A 25,638-nucleotide genomic window follows, 5' to 3' on the forward strand; every position below is an offset into this window, starting at 1 on the left:
TTTGCCAGCACATTTTCCCTTTATTAATTAATTACCTGGTGTGCTTGTGTTTTACAACTGTGAAGTGGTTCAGGGATCATGCTGTGTGGAAGCAAGAGGGCCAGGGCTCATGAGTCACCTTATCCAAAAAGACCATAGCAACCGTGTTGTTGATGGTACCTCAGGGGGTCCCCTTGACCAGGAAACCTTGCTCCCTGGCTCCTCAGCTCCAGATCATCCTTTGTCTTCAGGTCCTTGAGAGCTTGAAGTTCAGAGTACAGACCCTGGCCTGGCTATGCAGATAGCAAGGACTAGCCAGAGCTGAGCTAGGAAAGAAACGGAGCTCTTTCTAGTCTCCTAGTATGGTAAGTGCTGGGCTAGAGTGGATCCCTTCTCCAGGGAATGATTCACTGGAGGCCTGCGCCTTAGGTCCTGCTCAGCTTCTGAACTGAGCCCCAGCTCACAGAAGGCACTTTGTTGAGCCTGTAGGACCCCCAAGAAGATGTGTTCAGATCCTGGGGCCAAGGGCAGAGGAAGCAAAGGAATTGAGCCCTGGAGGGTGGCTATCCCCAGATGGGATTGGCTATGGCACTAGCAGGCCTGAGCACAAGGCTTAGAGTTTGGCCCGGGGGTGGTTCTGAAGTAGGGTACGCATGTCCAGGAGTGCCCTCTCCAGGTAGTGTGCCATGCGGGCAGCATTGGTCTCAGCACAGCTGTTGTAGGCAGACACAGAGAAGTTGATATGGGCCTCCATGGGGTTATAGCAGATGCCGTAGCCATCAGGGACCACAGGCCCAAAGAACATGACGCAGTCTGTCTTGGCAGGGACCTGGGGATAGGAGATCAAAGCTCTCATCCCTGGTCCATGGTTTGCCTCCAACCGTGAGGGGGCACCAGCCTGTCTTCTCTTCTGTCTGCTCCCACCCTGCTCTGCTGCAGACACCCTTTCCTTATCTCCAGCAGAGGGGGACTCCCTCTCGTTCTCCAAGGTGCAGTCATCTCCTCTGGGGAGCCTTCCTAGGCATTTCCTGGGTGTGGGGGATTGTAGCTGCTCCCTCCTTTGCCCTCCCGACCCCCAGCACTTGCCACAGAGGGGAGCAGGCATGGTGCTCTGTCCCCTGCTAGCCCAGCATCTAGCACAGGTTGACCCAGATCAGGTGTTTCTATCTGACCAGTGAGTGAAGGAAGCCAGTTTTCTTAAGGAGCTCTGACACTACCTCAGCCTGCCTAGGCTGCAGTGTTGCCCCTGTCCCCACTTCCTTGGGGACTCAAGGCTTTGGCAGTGGCCCACCTGGCTGGTGGAGAGGTTGAAGTGCATGGCGATGGCATAGGAGGTGTCCATGAAGATGTCAGGCATGCTCACTAGGTCCTCGATGGCCTGCAGCTTCAGGCCCAGCAGGTGCCGGTCAAAGGCTTCTCCACGGATGGCCTGTGGGGAAGATGTCAGGAGCAGGTGAGGGCCAGGAGCAGGAGAAGGCTACGGTAGCACTGCCCCTTCCAGCCACTAGTCCTTGGGAACCAAGACATCAAAGTATCCAGGCAGGAGAGGAAATTTCCAGATGAGGAAATTAAGTCCCAGGGAGGGACAGAGATCTGGCCAGGAGGCAGGACAATGTGGGATTTAAAAGCATGAGCCCTGGAGGTGGGCAGCTCAGCCCCGTCCAGGCTGTGGGACCTTAACAAATCCTTAGGTTCTGGAGCCTCAGTGTCTTCCATCTGTGGCAGAAAGCAGTAAGATCTAGATGACAGCTGCATGTGATGTGAGCAGTGTATGGCACAAACAGGTGCCACAGCTAGGATGGGCACCTAGACCATTAGCTCCCTGGCTGTAGCCCAAGCTACTGGAAAGCAGGAAACGCATTGTTGCTGAACCATGGACACCCTCAGCATTCCACAACACCCAGGGGCCCGTGCTAACTCTGGAACTGGGATGAGGGCAGTTACCAGGTCCCCCTTAGATTCCCAGCTTCAAAATGGGGCTATTGCTCTGGGTGTTCCAGAGCTCAGGGAAGGAGTGCTTCTAGTGAAAGGTTAGCAGCCATGTAATGAGGGATGAGAAGAAAGATGGACAGACAGGTGGGGGATGTTAAGGGACAATAAGTGGTGATACACTGGGCTCACTCACCCTGTCAGTGTAGGCTCGGTGGGCTTGCACAGCTTTCCGCAGTAGCTCCACCTTCTGATGTTCCTGGTGGGTGTGAAGGTCAGGGAGAGCTGAAGCACTGTCCCTTCCCTCTTTCTCCCCTACTTCGTAGCCCACTATCTACCCAGCACTACGTTCCCAGCTCCTTCAGAGCCGAGTACTGCTATCTCTTCAGTCCCTAGCCCCCAAGGCCCCAACGTAGGGATGGCTCCCTTTTCCTCTGACTATCAGAAAGCTCAGAACTAAATCCATGCTTCTTCTTCTGTTGGATTCCCATTGCCCACCATAGGGCTGGAAGACCACACATGCGCTATCCATGTGTGATGGCAGAGTGAACAGGAAAGGAGATGGCTCGAGTCCAGCTCACCAGCCCTTGCTAGATCTCTCACCGTCACACTGGAGTCATCAATAGCCTTGACGAAGGCCAGTGAGTCCATAGAGGCTGAGCGGATGGTGTCAGTGCGTCCCAGGTGAAACATGCGCAGGGAGGCACTTTCATATGTGGCACACGCCTGCCCGTAGATCCTGGGTGCGAGACATTTCTAAGCCCACCCTGAAAGGTTGCACCCCGTTCCCAGATCTCTCCTTTCTTCGCAAATAGGAGGTAGGCACACCTGTAGTAGGCCAGCTGTAGGGCCATCTGGATGAAGGCATCAGGGCTCAGCTTCTCTGACTTGGGGAAGTCCTTTCCAAAGTGGTGGAACACCATCACTGTGATGTCCAGGTCCTGGATCATTCTGGGAAGGGGGACACAGGAGGAACAGGTGAGAAGCAGGTACCCAGCAGCCCCTGCCAACCCCAGGGAGGGACCCAGAGCACAGGGACAGGTGCCGGGACAGGCCTACATGGAGCCTTGGGCTTGAAGGCTTGTTGGCCTTGTCCCTGCAAGACCTACATGCCAAGGTTCTGCTTGGCCTTCTCAATGTCGTTCTTGATCTCAGGGGTGATATTGAACCGCAGCTTCCTGGGCATGGGCAGAGGCACCATGGGGGACCGCACGAGCTCCGGCTTCTTCCTGCATGGGACATTGGGGGCTCAGGCTCATGCTGGTGCCCCAGAGCCTGAGTGTGTCCCTGGGACTGGAGTAGAGCGGATGGGTCCCTGAAGATGGGGAACCAGTTCAGGGACACTCAAATTTGCTCTTCAGAAAACTGCCTTTGCGCCAGCTTCCACGCTGCTAAATGTAGGGACACAAGAGACTTGTCCAAGGCCACACAGCAGGAAGTCGGGAGCCAGAGTTCCAGCTGGCTCTAAGAACCATTTCCTCTGCCTGCTCCCTTTGAAGTAGATTCCCAGGTGAAAAGGAGAGTAACAATCCCCAAAGTTCCTACATCAGGAACTGGGAAATCAGAGTGTGACCTTACTCACGTGTACTCGATGACATGGTCCAGAAGGGCAACAATGGGTGGTCCCTCCGCTGCTGCATGTTCATAAACCAGGCCACAGGAGCCATCTTCTGCCACAATGAACTGTAGGGGGAGAAGGGACTCTGTCAGGCCCAGGTCAGGAGGGTGGTTCCTGTCCCAGGCACTCCAGGTAGGTCTCATGGGAAGGGCCTCTCTGAAGTCATCTCAAGGGGTTGTGCTGTTTCTGTTATTAATGACAACTAACACTCGTAGGGTACCCTGGCTCTGCCAGCCCAGGCTGTCCGAAGCCCATCTCATGCTCAGCACAGCTCAGCTAAGCCTAGAAAGCCCCCCCGCCCCGGAGAATTCTGCCCCCACCATGTTTTTTTTTTTTAAAATATTTATTTTTTTTAGTTTTTGGCGGACACAACATCTTTGTTTGTATGTGGTGCTGAGGATCGAACCCGGGGCCACATGCATGCCAGGCAAGCGCGCTACCGCTTGAGCCACGTCCCCAGCCCCCTGCCCCCACCATGTTAAAGGCGCAGGGAGGAAAAGTTGTGCCCAAGCCTGTACCGCCTGCCCGACCCCGCAGATTCCAGGATCTCTGATGAGCCCAAGCGCTGTTCTGGGGCTGACAGTAGTGTGCAGGTCTGATAATGACAGGTTGGCTGCCTGGTAATTATGGTGGCACGGCGTCCAGCCTACTGGCTTCATCTCTGCTTTATAAGTGGGAGGCTAGGAATGCCAGATCCAGAGGGGCAGGAAGTCCCTAGCCACAGTGGACCAGCTTTGGGTAGGTGTTTGGGGGTCATGGCCCTGCCAAGTCCTCACCTGCAGTGTCTTGTCAAACCAGCGGTTGCCACTGTTGAGCTTGCTGCCGCCCCCGTGCAGCATTTGGCCAGCCACATGGTTACGGTAGACATCTTCTGAGACCCTGGGCACAGGCCTGTCCAGGCACACGGTGAAGATGCTCCTCTGGATGGAGCGCACGGACTCCCGGTTCACCTTGTCTGTGGGTAGTGGAAGGGGGAAGTGGGGGTGGGGAGACAGGATTAAGTCCCATGACCTATGGCTTCCTGCCTGGAGATCTTCTGGCCTGTTTGCACCCGTTTGGGAGTGGGCAGTTCCCTGATTGGGGGATTCCAGGACATTCACTGAGTGCTGGGTGCATGTTTGGAACTTCACCCCCAACAAGGCACTTCAGTCTTCCCCTGTACCCTCCCTGAAGGGCAGGGCCAAACACCTGACCACTGTGGACACTGGAAGTGGAAGCCCAGGGTCACACCAGGGGACTAATGTTGCATCAAGGATCCAGAGTGGGTGGTCTGGCTCTATGATGATGCCTTGACCAATATGGATTTGGAGCCTTAGCGGGACCTACGGGGATAGAGGGAATATGGAGTGAAAGGCAGGCTCTGCAGCAGAAGACTTGGACTCTGATCCCAACCCGTTACTTAACAGAGAGAAACCAGCCTAACCAAACCAAGCCTCAGTTTCCTCATCTATAAATGGGCCAACGACACTCTGAGTTGAGAGGATCCAGTGAGACATGTGGCTGCCCCAGCCTGGTGCTGGTCCTGCTCACTGTGCAAAGAGGCCTGAAGTATGGCCTCAGTGTGGGCCCCACCCTGGAGGCACCTTTGATGAGGGTATTGTAGGCTTTGGCCCATGTGTTGCGATGGTTGGATGTGAGGATGCCCACGGGCTCCTTATTGGCTTGCAGAGATGAGTTCCAGATCTTCTCTAGCTGCACAAAGATCTGATCCGAGGTGAGGGGTGTTCCGTCGCTGTGGTACACGTCCAACTCAAAGAACTGTGCAGACAGAGGCAGGGGCTGGGGGATTTGGAGCAAGAACCGTCCTGACCCACCTCCCAGCCTCCTTTTGGCAGCTTGGAGGTCACAGCCAGTGCTGTCCCAGGGCCCACCTGAGAGGATGGAGTCAGGCTCAGGGGAAGAGAGGAAGGAGATCCTCAGATTGCCCTCCTCAGGCTGGGCAGGCCCACAGCCCCTCCTGGCCAGGGCATGGAGTTCCCGGGCTGGTGAGCATCTGTGTTGGGAAGCTGCCTCCTGCTGCAGGGCAGGGCTGTGGCAGGGACACCCACCTGGTAGTTGTGCACCACAGTGATGTGCATGGGTGGCTTCTTGGTCTTTAAGAAGTTGACAACTGAGTCCTGCTTGGGGCCCGGCACTCGGCAGGAGGACAGGATCTGATAGTACTGGTTCATGCACAGTGGCTTTCCCCCCAGATACTCCACAGGCAGGGTCTCACTGTGGGGGAAGGGGAACATTGAGGGGTTACTGGGCAAGTAAACAGGGAGGCGGCCAAGGTGGACAGGAATCTGTTAGGGGCTGGGCCAGCCAAGTGGGAGCTCACTCAGGGCCAGGAACCCCTGTATCCCTACTCACCCTCAGCATCAACAGGGGCCATCAGAGCTGGGCAAGGGTCAGGAGGCCTGTATTACTCCTGCCCAAGGGTCCCATTTATGAGTCATCTGGAAATTCCCTCCCTCCCACTTTCTGGGCTTCGGTTTGCTACAGGAGATATGAGGTAGCAAGTCAATCTCTGGGGTCCTCTTTCTGGGATGGGGCAAGGTTACCTGGTGGTGCCAGTGGCTGGAGTGAGGAGGACCTAAACATTCTAATCTCCAGAATGTGCAGTCTCTAACCCCCACCGAGGCTAGGTCAACAGGAAGTGAAAATGACTGGCCTCTGGGCCTGCCTAGCACCCAAGCTGACACATTGGGTGAGGGGTGCAGGCCTGAGCAGGAGTGGGACAGGGTCGGGGTAGAGATGCTCACTTGTCAATCATGGCCTTGAAGTCCAACACACCCTCGATTAGTTTGGCAGCGAACCTGGAGGATTGGTTAGAGATGTGAAACTGTGTGGACACTGAGGGAGGCCCAGGACACGTGGGATTGGGCAAGATCACCTGGTGGGGGAGGGGGAGGCCTAGCCAAGGTAACCTACCGATTCCCTCTCCCCACCTCTCCCACTGCTTACAGAAAACTGGGGGCTCGGGCAGGGATCTCTGAGCCCCTCCACGAGAGGCTCTTCTGAGAGCTTTCTTCCTCACTCTCTAGAGGAAGGCCATCAGCAGGGCTCAGGGAGAAGTTGGTGGCCTATGGCCTGGCAGGACTTAGGTGCTAATCAATGGCATTAATGGTCAGTGGCATCAGGTCCACCCACCAAGGGTCTGAGGTCCTGAACCACAGGCTGGGGCCAGGAGAGGACATATGCTGTGAAGTATCAGGCATGGAGGGACCTGAGGATGTGTGTGTGGAAGAAAGGGCAGTAGCTCATGGTGTCCCCTCTGCTAGGTCCCTTCCCCTCTCTGAGACTCTGTGTCCTCCCTGGGCCACTGGTCTCAACTTGGCCTTCCTCCCTGGGTCATCTGGGCTTATGAAGAGGGGTTTCCTAGCCCACACCCACCAGCCCCTATACCTGGGGCCTGCAGTGGCCTCAACATGCGCACCACTGGCTAGGGTTCCTAGGTCTGAGTTCCAGCCCTTCCCCAAGTGCTCTGGTCCTTTTTTGTGGTGTGGAGATTGAAACCCAGAGCCCTGAGTATGTGAGGCAAGTGCTCTGCATGGGGCCACACCCTCCTGGCTCTTTAAAAGAAGCAAGTGGCAGCATCGAGTGGCTGGCTCTTGAGCAGGAGATCCCTATTGCTGGTATTTTTATCTCTGGTAAGGACTGGAACGTGGGCCAGGGCAGGTGACATGCCGAATGTGGAAAAGGGGACTGTGTACAAAGGTCACCCCTGTGGCCAGCTCAGGAGATTGGGAAGGAGTGGACTCAGTCCCAGGTTTGGATCTCTGACCCTGGAGGCCCTGCCTCTTATCCTGATTAGTGGTCTTGGGCAAGTCCCTTTATTGCTCTGAGCCTCAGTTTCCCTATCTGTAGAATAGGGAGGATGCTCCCCACTTTACAAGTCTGTTTGTAGGGATATAAGATCAGGGTTGGGTCCTTCCAATCTCCTGGGGCTTAGACTTGGGGCTTGGGGGTGCTGAAAACTGCACAGCCCTGCTGCTACGTCCCTGCCCCACCCCAGCCCCCGCCACTCACCGGAGCTGACCCTGTAGATCCACAAAGTCCTGCTTGGGCAGCACAACTCCAGGGCTGGAGCAGATGACCACAGGCTGGCGGAACTGGAGATAGGCTGTCTTGAGCCACCACTCAGACAGCTGGAAGAGGACCAGAGTCTGGTTAGGAGAGGGGGATGGGCACCTGATACCCTTTCTCCCCAGGGCCAGGGACCTGGCTGGCCCCATGCCCTCTGCCCCATATCTGCAGCCCAGATTTTCCAAGTGAATGCTGAGGTTCAGAAACCCTCCACACCTCCTTAAACCTACCATCTTCCCCTTAGCCTGGGCAATTAGCACTGCCAGGGAGGAAACCTGGGGTGGTAGGGTGGCAGGAAGGTAAATGATTTTTTTTTGGTGTGTGTGTGGTGCTGAGATTGAACCCAGGGCCTCTGACATACTGTGGGAGCACTCTCCCACTGAACTGCATCCCCAGCCCTTTATTAAAATTTTATTTTGAGACAGGTTCTCACTGAGTTGCCAAGGCTGGTCTCAAAATTGTGATCCTCCTGACTCAGCTTCCTAAGTAGCTGGGATTTTAGGTGTGTCCCATCACACCTGGCTCAGTGAATGAGTGTTTGACCATCCCCAGCTGAGAGGTTTTCTAAGACAGGGATTTGGTGTCAGGACAGCTCACAGGTCCTGTCCTTCTCAGTAGCCTCAGTTTTCTTGGTGTCAGACCAGAAAATAAACTTTGATCTCAAGGTCAGAGCAATCTTGACCAGAGAGGAAGGGTAATTACTGTGTTAGTGACAAGATATGGATGACATGTCCTTAAGATCTATCCTCTGCCCTGGGGGTGTGGGGGGTCTCTCTGGGGACTGGCCATGGGCATGGTATTAAAGGCTATCTTGATGATGTGGACACTCCTAGGTGACCGTCCAAGGTGTCCCTGAGAATTCTGTGCTGATTACAACCCCTCTCCAGCACACACTGCCTCCACCACTGTGCACCTCTCTGCAGATTCCTCAGACCCTGGAGACCTAGGCCACCCCCTGTGCACCCTTGTCCCATTCCAAGCAGTATCAGGAGGTACTTTCTCAATACTTACTCCCCTTGAGGAACTGATGGCCTATGGCACCAGGCCACTTGCCTTGGATCCTTGGCAAGAGGGAAAGGGGAGGTGACTTGCCTTAGGACGAATACTGGGTGACTGCTGTCACTGACTCACAGCCTAAGGACTGGACTCCTGAGTCACGCAGGTCTTCCTGTGTAGCACAGTGCCTCCTGAGAGCTGCTGTGAGGCTCTGGGCTTTGGTCTACCTCTCTGGGCCTTGGTGTGCTTTATGTATAGGGAGGGACAGACAGAAGCTCCCTCACAGTCAGGGGTCTGCACTCTCCCAGGGATCTCAGAGCCTTGGGCTGCATCTTAAGAGACAGGAAAAACCTGCTGGTATGGCCCCGTGAGATCCTGTTAGGTGGCATCAAAACTGCTTCAGGAGCTCTGAGTGTACAGGCCCTACTCCTTGAGCCAGAAGCTTTGGGTTGAAGGAGTCCCTGGCTAACACAATTGGAGAACCAGTGGACTCCAGGCCCTCCAAGGTCCTACCAGGGCCAAACCCTGACTCCAGAATCCAAGGCCTTGACCTGCCAAGCCTCAGTAAATGCTGCCCCTGCACCAACTCCCACCTGCCTCTCACCTCTGATGATCCCTGGGCCAGTTTCTACACCTCCCACCTCACAGTGCAGTTGGCCCTCTGAATCTGCAGGTTCTATGTTCACAGATCCAACACCGCAGTATGGAGAATATTTGAAGAAAAATCTATGTTTGTACTGAACAAGTACAGACTTGTTTTCTTGCCTTTATTTCCTAAGCTACACAGTATAACAAAATTTACATAACATTTACATTGTATTTAGAGTTGTAAGTTATCTAGAGGTGACTTATAGTACCCAGGAGAACCTTCATTGGTCCTATGCAAATACTAAACCCTTTCCTATAAAGGACTTGAGTATCCTCAGATTTTGGAATGCACAGGGTCCTGGAGTGGATCCCCTATGGATACTGAAGGACAGCTGTACTTCACAGGAACAGAATCTAGCACTGGTTCTGTCCCAATCAGCTTCTTCCTTGGTCCTATCCATTCCTGCCCCTAGCTGCTCAGGATTGGGACTACACCCCCACCCATCAGTTAAGTACCAGTGATACTGCCATCCAAACCACCCTGGACCTCATGACTCCCCCTTCTTCCTGCAATACCAGGCTGAGGCCACCAGCATCTCCCTGGGGGCAAGTGCCAGCCTCCCACTGCCTCTGCTCTCAAGCTTGCCTCCCTCCCAACAGCTGGGATCACCTTCTCTATCTTTATGTTGAAGTATAAGAACAATATAGGGGCTAGGGATGTGGCTCAAGCGGTAGCGCGCTCCCCTAGCATGGGTGCGGCCTGGGTTCGATCCTCAGCACCACATACAAAGATGTGTCTGCCGAAAACTAAAATGTAAAAAAAAGAATAATATAGAGGAAGGCACAGGCACCAGTACAGTCATGTGCCACTCCAAACACACATGACAGTGCAGCTGCAGAACAGGGCAACTGACCCCTGGCAGGCATATTTCCTGTCCAAGACTATCCCACTGAGCTCAAGTCCATGTTCCTTCTACCTGACTTGCCCTGCTCTTCACTCCACTCCAGGCTGTGTCCCAGGCTGTTGTCACCTCTGCCCTACAGTCTTAGAGCAGTTCCTCTTCCTACAGCTCTCCCTGCTCACCCAATATGAAGATGATGCCATTCATCAGGCCACACTTGCATCATCGTCTTTCTTTTGTAGTTCTTTTGGAACCCAGGGCCTCAGGCATGCCAGGCAAGGGCTCTCCCACTGAGCCATATGCCAGCCCTTACCACCTTTTATTTCCATGGAATTTCCCTGCCTGAAATGACCTCACACACTGACCTGCATCCTGTTTACCACCTTTCCCTCCTCTCTGCACTTTGTCAGTGTCAGATCTGAGAGGCTGGTTACCAGGTCTTTCTTGCCCACTCAGCATCTGCTAGTGTCAGGCCCAGGTAAGGGCTCAGCAAACTCTACATTGCAAATAAGTGAAGACTCTGGGTGTGTTGTTGGCAAGAGGCCACAGTGAGGGGTGCTCAGGAGGACCCAGAGCTCTGGGAGCTGGGGACCAGTGCAGCCTACCATCGCACTTACCCAGTTCTCGGTCTTCTTGGCCCTGCGTTCCAGTCCCTTCTGCAGGCGTTCCCCTACGCCCCCAGAGGTCTGAAATTCATCCACCAGCTGCTTGGTTTGGGCCCACTCCTCCTCACTCACAATGGGCTGCAGTGCCTTGAGGTAATGGTCCAGGGACTGCTGAAGTGGGGGCACAGGCAGCCTCGGCAGAGCATCTTGGTGTGTCTTGAAGCGGCTGGAAACCTTCACCAGGGACGAGGGCCTGAGGAGGCCCAGGGGCTTCACCTGTGGGCAGCAGAAGACCTGCTTATTCTCTTGCAGGCTCTGAGCACCTGAATCTCCCAAAGTTGCAGTCCTAGGTAGGTGCTTATGTGTCCACCCCTGAAGGCAGAGATGGCCTCATGGATGGTGCCTGCCCTGGTCTCCCAACCCTTGAGCTACAGGTGTCCCCACCTCCCAGGGACCTGCAGCTACACGCAGGGATGGAGGGGGGTAGGTGTGGCCACTGATCCTGGCAAGGCTCCAGGGACCCCAGTCAGGATGAAAGGTGCTGTTGGAATGGTAGAGGTAAAGGGCCTCCCTGCTGTCTGGATGTACAGGCCCAGCCTTCTTGCTCTGTGAAGATGAATCAGCAGCAGAGAGCTGACAGCCCCCTCTCTGTGGTTCCCACTTTCCTTTCTCCCACCCTTTCCAGGTTGAGAAATAGAAGGGAGAAGAAAATTAGAGAGCCAGACATTGAGAGCACCCCTGGGTGAGGCCTTGGCCTCAGGATTTCTCCTGCCTGAGGGGTGGGAGTACGGGGTAATAGGGCAGTGCAGTGGCGAGAGCTGAGTGGCCTGGCGTAGAAGGTGAGAGGTGGTAAAAAAATGTGAGAAAGATACACAGAGGAGTCCAGGAGACTCTGGAGGTGGCAGAAAGAGAGACAGGAGGGTCCCAGGCTGCTGGCTGGTGGCAGGCAAGCGGCAGAAGCTCCATTCCATACCTTTTCTCTCTGCTGCCCGTCTTCCATGGCAAGACTGAGGTTCTGAGCCCTGTCTGTCTGCCTTGGCTGGATCTCTAAGCCTAACTGTGCTACCAAGTGGGTGAGCAGAACCTACCAAGAGGCAGCCACCTGCCCGGGCTGGAAAAAAAGACAAGAGCCAAGATTCAGGGGAGAGGCAAGATGGTAATGGTGATGACTATGGTGGCATCTGGGATTGAGACACTGACAGATAAAGCTGCCAGACTGAAGCACCTGCTCCACCCTCCCCAGCTTCCTCAAGTGGAGGAATGGGGAGCAGGTGAATGGGTTGCCGGTAGTGGGCAATGGAGTAGCATTAAATCTTTAAGTATTTTTCCTTTCTTCTCAGGATGGGCCCAGTGCCAGGGAGGCAGACCAAGACGTATTTAAAAATCCACCTGTCAAAAATCTATGTAGATCTTTTTGATGTGGGAAAACTTGGCTGGAGGGCAGAAACTGCCGGGCTACTGAGTCATAGCAGCTCTGAAATCAGTACTGAAATTGGGATTGATGCAAGTGAGAGACACCAGTCACCAGTGGGTAGTGGCTGCCAAGAGCCCCATCCATCCCATTTCTCTCCTGGACTAATGAGACCCTTCTGCACCACCCCTCTACCAATGTCTGGTGTTTCTTCCTCACTGTGGCTAGTTCTGCTGGGGGTGGAAAGTGGAGAACTTTTGTTATTTAAAATAAACAAAATGGGCTGGGGATGTGGCTCAACGGTAAAGCACTTGCCTAGCACTTGGGAGGCGCTGGGTTCGATCCTCAGCACCACATAAAAATGAATAAATGAAGTAAAGATATTGTGTCCAACCACAACTAAAAAATATATTAAAAAATAAACAAAATGACACTGGCTTTGGAATTAGGGTAAATTTGAATCAACAGATCCAGGGGGACTGGCCAAGTCCCCCCTTGCCTCAGTTTCCCCAGCAGTAGAGTGATCAGGCCAGTATGGAGGATGACTTAGAGGCCCTCTGTGGGACAAAGCACAGATTTCTTGCAATGGAAATGGTGAGGTGGAGACTCAGGTGCTGGAACACCTTGAAGAGTCTCTTTAAGTCTGAGTTCCAATGTGTACCTTCAGCCACTGGCCTGGAGTTATCTGTCTGGGAAAGAACCAAGCAGAGAAATGCTTGGATCAAAAAGGAAAGGAACCCAGCCAGCACATGCCTATAATAAGCCCAGCAGCTGGGGAGGCTGAGACAGGAGGAATCGGGAGTTCAAAGCCAGCCTCAGCAAAGGGAGGCTCTAAGCAAATCAGTGAGACCCTGTCTCTAAATAAAACACAAAATAGGGCTGAGGATGTGGCTCAGTGGTAGAGTGTCCCTGAGTTCAATCCCCAGTACCGGCCTCCACCACCCCGGCACCCCTCAAAAAGGGAAGGAATCCATATCAGGATAACAATATCTGGGCTGCCTTCCGGGGAGAATAGGGTGGCTGTGGACAGATTGGGGAAGTGGGCTGGTGGGGAGAAAGGGCATGGGACTGCCACTTGCTGTCCCCTACCAGTCCAAGGACTTCGTGTGCAGCTCAGCTTCATGCCTCCAACGAGTTTGTCTAGCTACACACAAATCCCGAGGGAGGGGGCATGTGATACACACAAGGAGACGGACCAACTGTAGAACTGGAGAAGTGACTCAGGCCTGCGCAAGGGCGGCTCAGTCTGAGCTCCTGCGACAGGTGCCAGTCACCGTAACCGGGGGAGCGAATGCGGGGCTGCACGTTCCCGGTCCCTCCCAGCTTGGCTCCAGGTCTCAGGGTGCTGCCTGAAGCCAAGGTCTCCGCCGACTTTTGCAGGTGGCTGTCACTGCGCGCCCGGGACGCGGGTTCGCTCTCGCCTCTGCCCTTGCCCCTCCGCTTCCTCCTCGGCCCAGCCGACCCCGACCGGCCTCCCGCCCGGTGCCGGGCCCTACGGGCCGGGCGCAGCCGCACTCACCACGGTCCTGGCGGCGAAGGCTAACATCTCTGCGGTGCCGGCACCGACACTCGGTGCGCTCCGCCCCCCGCGCTGGGCAAAGTCCGCTCCGCAGCGGGCAGTGTGGGTCCCCGCTAGGGCTCCGGGGCCAAGGTCGCCGCGTAGCCGCCGCCCGCAGTGAAGGCGGCCCCGCGCCCACCCACCGGGCCCGCGGCGGGCTGGCGGCCCGGGAGGAGGGCTCTCGGGCGGGGCCTCGGGCGGCCGCGGCCCCAGGCTGGCCGGCCGCGAGCGGCGGGGCGGGGCGGGCGCAGCTAGCGGTCGGGCCCAGGCGCGGGCGGGCGGGCGGCCGGCGGCGCTCCGGGCGTGGGGCGGGCAGGCGGGGTCGGCGGTGCGCTTCCCCACGACCGCCTGGCGTCCCGGGGAGCCGCTCGCGCGTGGCAGGGAGGCGCAGCCATGTCGACGGAGTCCTGTCCTCCGGGGTACTCGGGCTCGGCGCGGCCTCACGCACCAAGATGGCCGGCGGACTCGCCCCGCAGAGACATGGCTGCCGCCCGCTGCCCCTCAGAGACATGGCTGCCGGCGGTGCTTGCCGCGGCGGTTGGCCGTTGGCGGCCGTTGGCGCGCATGCTCCGTGGCGCCCCGCACGGACATGGCCGCCGCCCCCGCCGGCGCGGACGCCGCGAGCCGGCCGTTAGTGGGCATGCTCCCCGCGCGCCCCGCACCGGCATGGCGGCCGTCGGCGCGGCGGTGACTGCAGTTCTCGGCTTTCGGCTGTAGCTGCCCGGCGCTCGCTCCTCTTCCGGACCTCGGAGCCCGCGCAGCGGAGGGCAGGTGCGGCGTGCCAGGCGAGGGGGCACCGCGGGCGCCGGCCGGCCGCTGGCGGGAGAAGATGGCTGAGGGCGAGCGGCAGCCGCCGCCAGGTAGGCCGGGGCCGCCGGGGTGTGGCGACGGGCCCGGGAGGCGGGGAAGCGGGGCGCGAAAGCCGGGGTGCACCCGGCGGAGACCGGAGTCGGGGGTTCCAGCAGGACGAGGTCGGGACCCAGGGGGACAGGATTTGGGGAGCCAGAGAGGCCGGGAGTCGGGGGCTCAGGGGACACAGGAGTTGGGGGTCCAGTTAGGACGGGAGTCGGGGGTCCCCAGGGCCGCGGGTGCGGCACAACCGGGACGCGGAGCCCGGGACGCAGCGCGGGGCCAGCGGAGGCGGTCTTCCCCGCATTTGGGCAGCGCGTGCTTAAGCGAGCTCCGGGCCTGGGGGGAAAGTTGCCGCGGATCGGGGCGGAAGGGGTTCGGGCCGCCGCTTTCTTTGTGGGGCCCTGTTCGATGGCCTGGGCCTGCCTGCCCCGTCTCAGCCTCCCCGCGCCCTGCTGTCTCTCGTCCTCCTTCCCTCTCTCCTTGGAGGCAGGGCACCGGGGTTTCAGTGTCTGGGAATTTATTGAGAGAAACTGTCCTTGGTGTCTAAACCACTAATTTAAAAAGGCTGGTTGTGCCAGGAGCTGAGAGTCTATGGCGTCACCTACTGTAACTTTTATTTACACCTTGGCCTCTTTTTAGTTAATCTCAAATAACTGGGATGGAGATGAGGGACCGCGCTAGGGAAGCCTAGGAAAAACCTCTCCTTACAGAGATCCGGAGGGATCTAGGGAAGGCCCTTCTGTCCATCCCTCACCTGGAGAAGGCTGTTGGCTGACTCTACCCTTAACTGAGAAGGACAGGCCATAGGTAACTTAGAAGTCTAACAGAAGCAAATAGGTAATCCAAACACAACTAATGTTCTGAAGGCATTTGATATTCTGTATGTCCTGCCACACATGTTTTTGGTCCCTGGGAAGGTCTCAGGAAGAAATTTTGAAAATCAGAGGAGGTATCCTCTCTGCTTCCCCAAATAGATGAGCAGAGTGCTGGTTTGTCTGTTAGGAAATTCAAAAAAAGACATTAATTTATACAAAACCCTCTGTGGACATGTGCCCTTATAAGTTCTGGTGATGGCATTAGGAGCTGAGATATTCTTTTTGGTCATCTAGCGATGACGGCTGGAGATATGAGATATCACTCCGGGTTTTCTGGGCATGACAGCAGGAGATATGAGACATGAAGCAACCAGAATTGTCAGTGAGATGTATGTGTCTCTGAAGATGGTGGGGGAAGAGAACCTGTGGACTTAGACAGGATGGCTCAGGAGGTTATCTATGGCTCCTAGAGAGATCCAGGTTCTTGGAGGTTGCCCTTTTTGAAGCTTGAAACAGGAGTTTCTGGATCAAGCGGAAAGAATTTCTGCTTAGTGCAGGGGTGAAAACTTGGGAGTTTGGAATCACATAGTCCTGGCTCTGGCCTGGCAAGTCACAGTCTCTGTGAGCCTCAGTTGTCTGTTAAAATGAGGATACTGCGCTTTCTTCAGGGAGTAATGTGTGTTCAGTCAAAAGACTGAGCAAAAAACTCACTACGGTGGGTAGTCAGTGAACGCTGATGCTGATAAGCTTCTCAGACTTGGACCGGTTGAACATGTAGACCTGTTCCCAAATGCTGGATGATAATCCACTATGCTCCTGGGGGCTTTTTAGGAACATCTCTAAAAACCCTAGATGTTGCTTGCCATCTTGTACTCTTGAGGTCATAGGGGATTCACCGTCCCCTTTGTCCTCTTTCATTCAGGGCCTGGAGAGAGATCCCTCATTCATCACACTTCTTTAAGTCTTTCGTTTTTTGGTACTGGGGACTGAACCCAGGGGCACTTAACCACTGATCCACATCCCCACCTTTTTCTAATATTTTATTTAGAGACAGGTTCTCGCTGAGTTGCTTAGAGACTTGTTAAAGTGCTGAGGCTGGCTTTGAACTCTAAATCTTCCTGCCTCAGTCTCCAGAGCTGCTGGATTACAGGTGTGTGCCACTGTGCCCACAGAAAGCTTGTGTTTTAAATTTAGGGTCCGGGCGTTTCACCAGTGGTGCCTTTCATTGCGTCTGCTAAAGGTAGCCTTTGCTGGTGGAGATGGGGCCAGGCTCCTTCCTCCCTGTGAAACAGCCAGGAGGGCTATTTCTTGCCGAGAAAGTCTACAAAGGCTCAATTCCCAAAGATGGCTTGCAAGTTGGTTGGTTGAAGGTGGAACACATTTCCCATAGAAACCTGGGTTACCAGCCTAGCCTACAAAACTTTTTATTTGGCATCATACTTAAAGTAGCAATTTGCTAGTTGTGCGGGGCCTCAGTTTGGGGCTCTGGGAAACAAGCTTACAGGACAGGTGGGAGGAGGAAGAGCTGGTCTTTTCCTGGGGCCCTGGTTTGACTTGAGTTAGGCAGAGGCTGCAAGGCTTGTCTTCTTGTTCTTGGGTTCTCTGTCCTTCCCCCTCAGGTCTCCAAATCTCCTGGCACTTTTCCTTTCCTCAGGGCCTCTCCAGGCAGGGTCTATTCTCCCAAATGTCACATGTTCCAGAACCTTCCTAGTTCCCCATCCCTTCATGCAGGTACTTGCAGCTGGATCTTAGAAGGGGGATTCATGCTGTGTTGAGTGGTAGCCCTCTTCTCAAGGGCCGTGTCTCTGAAGGAAGCGCCAGCAGCTCACTGCCCTCTCCAGTCGTGGGTCTGGGCCTGCATCCCCTCACCAATCCTGCTGCAAGCTGTGCTTTGGCATTCAGTTTCTCATGTTTAAGAAAGCTGTACCCCAAACCAAATGGTTATTTCCACAAAATGTATGAATCCCCTCACCAAGTGGGCCACACAAAGCCTCTAAGTGTCCTCATATCTCCTTAAGTTTTGTTCCAACTGAGCTTGTGGTAAACTCATTTAAAAAAAACAGAAAACCTTTGGGTTTCCAGACATCTTTGGATTTTGGAATTCTGAATGAAGATTTGCAGCTCATGTTTCTCAACGTCCCAAAGCGGAGGGTGTTCTGTGGCTTAGTGTGAGGTGTGCCTCTGGTTTGGCACATTGTGCTCCCCTGTTTTCCTTCCCCCAACCTCTGAAAATACAAATTTCTATTTAAAATTGTGGCTTTTTTTGGATTACAAAAGTGCTGTATGCTTGTTTTTAAAAGTAATATGTAGGCCAGGCACAGTAGTGCATGCTTGTAATCCCAGTGGCTCAGGAGGCTGAAGCAGGAGGATTGTGAGTTCAGAGCCAGCCTCAGCAACTTAGCAAGGCTCTAAGCAATTCAATAAGACCCAGTCTAGCAAGGCTCTAAGCAATTCAATAAGACCCAGTCTCTAAGTAAAATGCAAAAAAGGGCTGGGATTTTCCCTGGGGGGGGAATGCCCCTCCCCCCCAAAAAAAACCCCATAATATGTAACTTAGAAAATGGAAATCCTTTATATCGCATCTCCTAGATGCGACTATTGGTAACTTTGGTGTTTAACCCTTTAGGTTTTTTTCGATTCATATACTAATATGTGTGTGTGTTATTTATGTTAGGATGTGTAAATGTTTTTATGAAAATGAGATCATGCTAAATATAACATGCTGCAAATTTTCTTTTTTTTTTAAATATTTTTAGCTATAGATGGACACAATATCTATCTATCTTTCTATCTATTTATTTATTTATATGTGGTGCTGAGGATCAAACCCAGTGCCTCCTCACCTGTGCTTCAAGGCAAGCACTCTACCACTGAGCCATAGCCCCAGCCCACATACTGCAATTTTCTCTTTACTTTTTAATATCTAGGCTGCCTTTCCTAGGCCCATAATATAGATTTTCTTCCTTTTAAAAGCTTTGAATATTTCCATTATGTGGTCATATCCTTGTTTACCCATCACCTTATTGATTGATATTTGGGTTATTTCCAAGTTTTTTTCAGTGCAGTAAGTGCCTTTGTGTGTTCCTCAGTCTCTTTGACAAGTGCATCTGAAGGGAAGGTTGCTGTAAGGAGCTGTTGGTCCCATGGGTACTGCTTGAGTTGGCTTTTGAGGAGACAGCAAAGTGCCACTGAGCGGGTCCTACTGACTGCCTCTCCTGCTGATACAATGCAGGAAAGTTCCTATCTTTCCCCTTCCCCAGTCCAGGGCCAGTTGTTTTAATCCACCAGCCCTATTTGGGAAAAGGGCTCACTGGTAATTTACTGGTCTCTGCTTATTTGGGAGTTGGTGGGTTTTTTCCTAATGTTGTTTGCAATTTGAGTTTCTCTTTTCCATCATTAAATTGCCTGTGTATCAACTTGGTTTTATTTTTCTAACTCCAGTTAGGCAGTGGGAGGCCAGGCCATGGCTACTAAAGCCTCATCCCCAGCCCTATTTTGTATTTTATTTAGAGAGTCTTACTGAGTTGCTCAGCGCCTCACTTTTGCTGATCTGGCTTTGAACTTGTGATCCTCCTGCCTCAACTTCCTAAGCCACTGGGATTATAAGCGTGCCCAGCTAGTCTTTTTTTTTTTAAGACAGGGCCTTGCTGAGTTGTCTAGGCTGGCCTCAAACTAATTATTCTCCTACCTCAACCTCCCAGGTTGCTAGGATCACCTCGCCTTTTATCTTTGCAGAGTGAGGAAGGCAGGAGGCTCGTGGGTTTGGCTTAATAAGTTATTTCTTTGTCCTGGAAGTGCATGTCTGGCTCTGCTAGGGTCAGGTGTTAGAGTCTTGGTTTAGAAAAGAGAAATAACAGTGAGCACGCATGTGTATGTATGTAGTGGGGGAGGGATTCTAATTACCTATTTGCCATTTCATTATCTTTATAAAGATTCTTCAGAGGAGACCCCTTCAGGCGCTCAGAACTTCATCATTCCGAAAAAGGAGATCCACACAGTTCCAGACATGGGCAAATGGAAGCGTTCTCAGGTACCCATGGTGTCTGTACTGTAGAGTTAGAACTGGGAGAGAGGTTGGGCCTCTTCATAGACAGGGTTTTCTAGGCATGACTGAGGCCATGAGTATCTTGGCCTTTCTTATTCTTGGAGCCTGAGTTGTCAGAAGTAAGGGAGAGGAATGGCAAGGTTGCTGACTGTCCCTTGCCCTCAGGGGCAGCCTTCAGAGATGCTGGATCAGGAAGTCTCAGAGCTAGGTCCCTGGTAGCCCTAGAGAATTCTACTCTGGTTGTCATAGACCATGGCCCTGAATATTGTTGTACTGGCTGAACGTGAATATTCTGAATAATATCTGTCACTGGGATCCAGTGCGTCAGAGATAGAAAAGGCTGTTTCATGTTCACTTTGGCCAGGGACATGGCTGAGCCTAAAAATAGCTAGGGACTGTGGGCAGACAGGGTTCAGGGTTTCTCTGCTGCTCAGCTCAAATAGTGGCAAAAAGAAAATAGCTTGTACATGCCAGGCTTCTGGTCCAGCTGTGGAAAGATGGGGACTGAGAAAAACAAAGCCCATTTTGAATTCTTAGGGAAGGCCTTGGGCCCAGCTTCTATTAAGCTCCTACACCTGATCTGGTCAGCTGGGATAGAGAGTGTTTGTCATTCATGCAGGCGGGCAGGCCAGGGGCCCTTGTGTGCCTGGCAGATTCTCTGAGGACTGGGATCTGCTCTGCTGCGTTGAGCCCAGACCCTGCAGCTCCTGTGCCTTGTCTTGGTGGGGTCAGGGGTCACCAGCCTATGGCTCTTCCTTCACATGTCTGCCTCTCAGTGTTCTGAGTCTTCCCTGGATAAACACCTTGGCCTCTCCAGCTGCCCAGAAAACTGAGTTTGAGTCCTTTTATCTCCAGCTTCCCTGCCTCAGAGTTTCTCAATCTCCACCGTGGACATTTTGGGGCAGAGAATTATTGCAGGTGGCTGTCCCAGGCGTGGTCCGCTCTACCCATTGAATGCTAGCAGCACCTTTTTACCCAATTGTTAGCACCAAAAATGTCTCCAGGCATTGTCAGCTGTCCTCTGGGAGCCATTGAAACCTGCTTCTCTACTTTCACCTGCTTGTGTATTGGGATCCCCAGGATCCCTGTGAGGCAGTGAGTGAACACATTGTCATGAGCCATTCATGGGCTGTGTGTGAGCTCTGCGCATTTGAGTGATATGAGGGGACTGGTCTGACGTTGCTGCCTGATTGGGCTCTGCAATGTATGTGTGCCTTTCCTTTTGCTCTGCCTGTGATCCCACACAGCACCTGAGATGGGCATGATTTGCCAAGATGTCAATCTGCTGACCACAAGACATCACCGAGCAAGTCTCCACCCTTTGAAACCCAATCTCTTATTTGGGTAGAACTTTCTATCCAATGTCCTTTCCCCAATAAATAGAGGGGTTCAGGGTGTGCCTGCTCTCTTGCCTCTTACCTCCCTTGCTCCCCTTGCCTTCTAGCATGGGAGCTGATACCTGAGGTCTCAGAGCCATCCCTAACCTCAGCAGTTGAGAAAAAGTTATTTTCGTGTTTGAGAGGCTTCTTCACCGCTTTCATAGTTATAGATACAGCCAACTCTTTTGCACCCAGCTCATCTCATCAGCTGGTATGAGCTGACAGGAGTGTCTGGTGTAGGAATGTCTGGTTCCCATGTGCATTCCAGCCTGGCTCTGAGGAGGGGTCCAGCGGGAAGCTGGGGTTGCATGTGCCAGGGACCTGGCTGTAGGCAGAACACAGCTCCTGGAAGCAGAGCCTCTGCACTGCAGCCAGACACCCTGGCTTGTGTGCAGCAGGAGGACATCTGGAAGATGATGGGGAAGGACCCTTGGAGGTCTTCCCTGGAGTCCTAGAGTGTAGCACAGTGGTCAGGCACCCAGGTACTCTGCTATGGAGTTGGGCTGGCTGGCTCTGGTGAGGTCTTGGTCCTGGAACATCTTGGGCAAAGCACTCCTCCACTGGAAGTCTTGGTTTCCTCATCTGTGAAGTGGGGACAGCAGTAGTGTCCCCCTCATGGTGGTGTTGTGCAGGAAAGCCACTGGCATCGACAGCAAGCATTCAGTGAACATAACTAGAACCAGGTGTCATTGTACTTGGGAACTGCCAGCTTTACTGAGTATGTGACATTATGTGTTGAGCCCTCCCATGGGTTTGGGAGCCAGAGCAGTGTGGGTGGAGGTGGGGTCTGACGCCCTCTCCTCTGTTTGCTAGGCCTACGCTGACTACATTGGATTCATCCTCACCCTCAACGAAGGCGTGAAGGGGAAGAAGCTGACCTTTGAGTACAGAGTCTCTGAGGTAGGCGGAGCCTGCTGCTGTGCCACCCTGGCTGCTCGCCAGATACGTGGTTTGTTCTGCTGTCCATAGCTCTAACATTTTATGTCTGAGGAGATGAAAATTTATAACTGGAATCAAGGCCAATACACAGATTTGTTTTGTTTTGTTTTGGTAGCAGGGATTGAACCAGGGGCACTTTACCACTGAGCTATATCCCAGCCCTTTTTATTTTTTATTTTGAGACAAGGCCTTGCTAAGTTGCTTAGGGCCCTGCTAAGGTGCTGAGGTTTTGGCTTTGAACTCAAAAGTTCTCCTGCCTCACCTCCCAAGCCACTGGGATCACAGGTGTGACCGCCTCACCTGTAATTCTTCGTCCAGTTTATACCTGCATTTTTGCTGGTTTTGGTCCTGGAAATTGAACCCCAGGGATTACCTGGCATTTTAATATAACTTTTGAAACTAAAATAAAGGACAAAAGAAGTAAATGTGCTCCCTGGAGAGATCACTTATTGAAATGTGTGTAACCCTATCAAAAAAGCTGACCTTTCCCTCAGTGCCTCTTGGCACACCTCTAGGCACTGCCACTGAGTGACTGCCTCATCCGCCCAGCCCTTGTTTATTTAAACAGCCCTGACTTGAGGGTTAAGGTTGTGTCCCTGGACACTGCTGCTCTGATCACAGCTGACACACAGACCTGTGGGCCAATTTCCTGAGGTTTCATTCTTAGAAGGGGAAATGTGAAGCAGAGGTCAAATGCAGTTGTTTGGTTGGTGTTTGGTTTGCACTGCTCAGTGGTGCTTTCTGGTGGTTCCACAGGCAGATTTGTTTGTTCGGGCTGGTCAGGAACTGTGGGCAGACAGAACCTGTGGGAGGGCGTATTTTGCAGACTGTTCACTGTGGCAGTGCCATCTACCAGGGCTACGTCCTAGGCCTTCAGTGGCCTCTTGGGTTCATGTTCTAGTTGGCCTAGAGCCACTGTGAACCTCTTATCTCTGCCACCAGAGCCTAATGTCCTCTCTCAATGCTTTGGCCTACCCAGCCGTAGCCTGGGGCCTGTTGGGTAAGGGCTGGCTTGCCCTGGCCCAGTTTCTTCACCTTCCAAGGCTGACATTGCCCACTCGGCCCTCATACCGTGTCCCTGGTGGAGTACCTCTTCTTGGGCCCTCTCTAGCTACTCAGTGGCCCAGGACTTGTTCCTGTCCTCTTGGGGGAGCTAGGCCTGTGCTGGGTGCAAATAGGTAGCCTTCCTTTGGGAGCCAGCCCACCAGTGGCTTTTAGGTTGGTTCTTCCTGGGCTGTGGCTCAGGGCACAGGTGACTGGCAGGAGAAAAGGTTCCTCCTTGAGCCTGTGGGGAAGTTGCTCATCTTGCTCAGTGGGCCAGGAATATGGAGGGGCTAATTAAAGGGGAATGTCATAATTACCCCAGCAGATACTTAGCTCCCAATCAATCCCTTTCTGGTTCCTCAGCTGCTCCTGAGGGTATGTGGGAAACGGCCACCACGCCAGGCATTGTCTTAATGTAAGAGCTGTTCTTTTGGCAGGATGTGGCATTGTTTATGTGCTGGGGTTCTGGAGTCAGGCTAACAGGGATTGCTATTGCACCACTTCCAAACCTAGTGACCTTGCCCTTTTTGATTCTTGGTGTCCTCATCTGTATGGTGAGAAGAGACAACAGATGTATGTGTGTATGACCCCAGGGAGGGGCCCCTGAAATCTCGTGCAGGGTTTTTCCCCACCTACCGTGCCTGACACGGACTACAGGCCCTTGCTGCTCTCTTGCTAGTGTTCTCGATAGGTTTTACTGGGTACTAATGTTTATGCTATTGCTTCATCTGGGGTCTTTCTGACCTGGGTTCATCCCAGTGCTGGCCTGGCTCTGAGCAGAGATGACTAATTTGGTCTCCAGCGGTCTCTCGGCTTCTGCCCCCAGCCTGCAGGGTAGCAGAGGAACTGTGCATGGCTTGTGGCCTCTCCTCCTTCCACCTGCCCTGCGCAACTGCTGAGCTGCCTCGTCCTCTCAGCTCTGGCTCCTTCCTCACAGATGGTGGCTGCTGCTCCAGCACAGGCAGAATGACCTGGCTACAGCTTCCGCACACTGAAGCCGAGAACAGCCTGGGTGTCAGCCTGTGATTAGAAGCTTTTATATTAGATTTAGATTGTACTTTAGATTTAAAAGATAGATTTTATTTTAGATGCCTGTCCTACTCTTTGGGAGTTATTATTTTTTTTATTTTTCTAAAATAAAGGTGATAGTGGATAGGAGGTTTATTTTTGTTGTTTGTTTTTCTAACATGCTAAGGGGGCACGATGAGATGATGGCTGCTGATAAGAGTTTTAGGGGAGGTTTTCCTGGTCCATGAAATCCATAAAGGAAGCCCTGCTCCAGGCAGAAGGAGGGCCCTCAGGTTATTCTTGGTGCTTCAAAGGGAATCCAGCTCATAGTCCCCCACCTCCTTCACTCTTCCCTCCACAGACTACGCTGTGGAGGCAGCTTCTGCATTTAAAAAGCCCTCTCCAGGAAGAGGAGCTGGGAACCTTTTAATCATTCATTGACCCAGCTGAACTGGCAGCTGGGGCCTGGCTCCTGCTTCCTGGAGCCACGCCTTGGTCTCCTTCAGTGCCCAGGGAAGCCGGGGCCTGGAGGGACCTCCAGGGAGGCTGTGCTTCCTGGAGCCAGGCTTCCTTTATCACCCTTCTTGAGCCCTGGTTGCCGCATGGGGTCTGGTTTGGGCTGTGCTCATGAGCAGTTCCTGGTGACCTGGTTCTTCACAAAGCCAGGCTGTGGCAGCATTTGCTGTCATGGTTCAGCAAGGCAGCTTTATGCCACCCTAGCAATCTGCCTCAGCCAGGTATTAAAGGGAGAGTTCTCTTCCTTTCCCCCATGTGCCGAGAACAGATACAAGGGAGCTGAGGGGAACGGGCTGCACAGCCCGGCACATTGCCTGTATCGTGGTTGGTGCTTCCTGACTGGACACAGCTGGGGCTGCAGACTAGCCCGTATTTCATTGGCCAAAGTCCCCCCACTACAGGGAGACAATAGCCGTTGGCATCTCCACTCACAATAGCAGCCCTGCACACAGCTGCAAACTGACTTTGCCTTTAAGACACTGGTTTTTCTGTGGGCATTGCCCTGCTGGTTCCTAGCTATTGCCAGGGTTTCCTTGAGGTTTCTCCTGATGCCATTCGTTCCTGCAGACACAGGTAGGATCTGCCTGGCTTGGGATTGCCTTTGTGTGCTCTCTCCCTCCTGCCTTCAGTTCTGGCCAGCTCCTCCAAGCCACAGTCTCTAGCTGCCCAGATTTCTTTTCTGAGTGATGTTTGTGCACTCATGCCTCCCGTCTCCGTGGCACCGTTTCCACTCCCTGGTCCCTATCTTTTGAAGGAAAGGTGTTGAGGTGGGCGTTGCATGTGATGGTCCAGCATTTCCATGGAGGTTGAGTCGAAGATCGTTCACCATAGTGTGGTCTGTGGTGTGAAACAATTGGAAACGGCCCAGACATTTAGTAGCAAGGAATTGCCAGATCAATTGCCATGCCCTGTGCAGTGGGATGTGCCCACTCAGTAGGGGCATCATAACATTCAATTTGTGCTGATGTGGGAAGAGGTTCCTCTGGGTCTCAAGTCCACATGTGCATCAGTCACCCCGCCACCCTGTGTGGGCACTGTGCACCGTAGGAACACTTGTTCCTGGACTTGAGATGAAGAAATGGAGGCTCACAACTATAGTTGCAGCAGCTCAGTAGTGTTTTGGCTAAGATTTGAATACAGGCCCATCTGCCATCAGAGTTCGTGCTAAACATGGGAAAAGACAAAGTATAAAAAGAGCAGAGGGGGATAGGCTGGGGCTCAGGGGTAGAGCACTTGCTTAGCATGTGTGAGGCACTGGGTTTCGATTCTCAGCACCACATATAAATAAAATAAAGGCACATTGACAACTAAAAAATACATTTGAAAAAAAAAGAGCAGAGGGCATGTTGAGATGTGGATCGTTTGTGAATGGCAGGCCACTCCCCA

The 25,638-nt window shown here is 53.4% G+C and overlaps 2 protein-coding genes across 4 annotated transcripts in view; one reads left to right on the top strand and one right to left on the bottom strand.

Moving 5' to 3' along the window:
• Nucleotides 1-13,851, bottom strand: Crat (carnitine O-acetyltransferase). 2 transcript variants are annotated; one of them, XM_013356669.4, is made up of 15 exons: nt 13,616-13,851; nt 11,659-11,796; nt 10,698-10,961; nt 7,538-7,656; nt 6,271-6,324; nt 5,575-5,740; nt 5,110-5,284; nt 4,303-4,481; nt 3,491-3,591; nt 3,018-3,137; nt 2,737-2,859; nt 2,512-2,647; nt 2,105-2,167; nt 1,271-1,408; nt 1-808 (listed from the first exon to the last, which is right to left on the bottom strand). In XM_013356669.4, the coding sequence occupies exons 2-15, from the start codon at nt 11,683-11,685 to the stop codon at nt 593-595; spliced, it is 1,881 nt and encodes a 626-aa protein (XP_013212123.1). In that variant the 5' UTR covers nt 11,686-11,796; nt 13,616-13,851; the 3' UTR covers nt 1-592. The 2 variants fall into 2 exon arrangements, with proteins under 2 accessions (XP_013212123.1, XP_005321122.1); XM_005321065.4 differs by lacking the exon at nt 11,659-11,796 and having other exon boundaries at nt 13,616-13,850.
• Nucleotides 13,332-25,638, top strand: part of Ptpa (protein phosphatase 2 phosphatase activator) — a 27,333-nt gene continuing 15,026 nt past the window's right edge. Inside the window, exons 1-4 of one of the 2 annotated variants that reach the window (XM_078048396.1) lie at nt 13,332-13,476; nt 14,372-14,514; nt 19,254-19,351; nt 21,559-21,645. In XM_078048396.1, the coding sequence (XP_077904522.1) occupies nt 13,388-13,476; nt 14,372-14,514; nt 19,254-19,351; nt 21,559-21,645 (417 nt within the window). In that variant the 5' untranslated portion in view covers nt 13,332-13,387. The remainder of the gene's footprint in view (nt 13,477-14,371; nt 14,515-19,253; nt 19,352-21,558; nt 21,646-25,638) is intronic. The other variant, XM_005321066.5, reaches the window with a different exon arrangement.

The sequence above is a fragment of the Ictidomys tridecemlineatus genome, chromosome 4, assembly GCF_052094955.1.
Source record: "Ictidomys tridecemlineatus isolate mIctTri1 chromosome 4, mIctTri1.hap1, whole genome shotgun sequence".
NCBI classification, from domain to species: Eukaryota; Metazoa; Chordata; class Mammalia; order Rodentia; family Sciuridae; genus Ictidomys; species Ictidomys tridecemlineatus.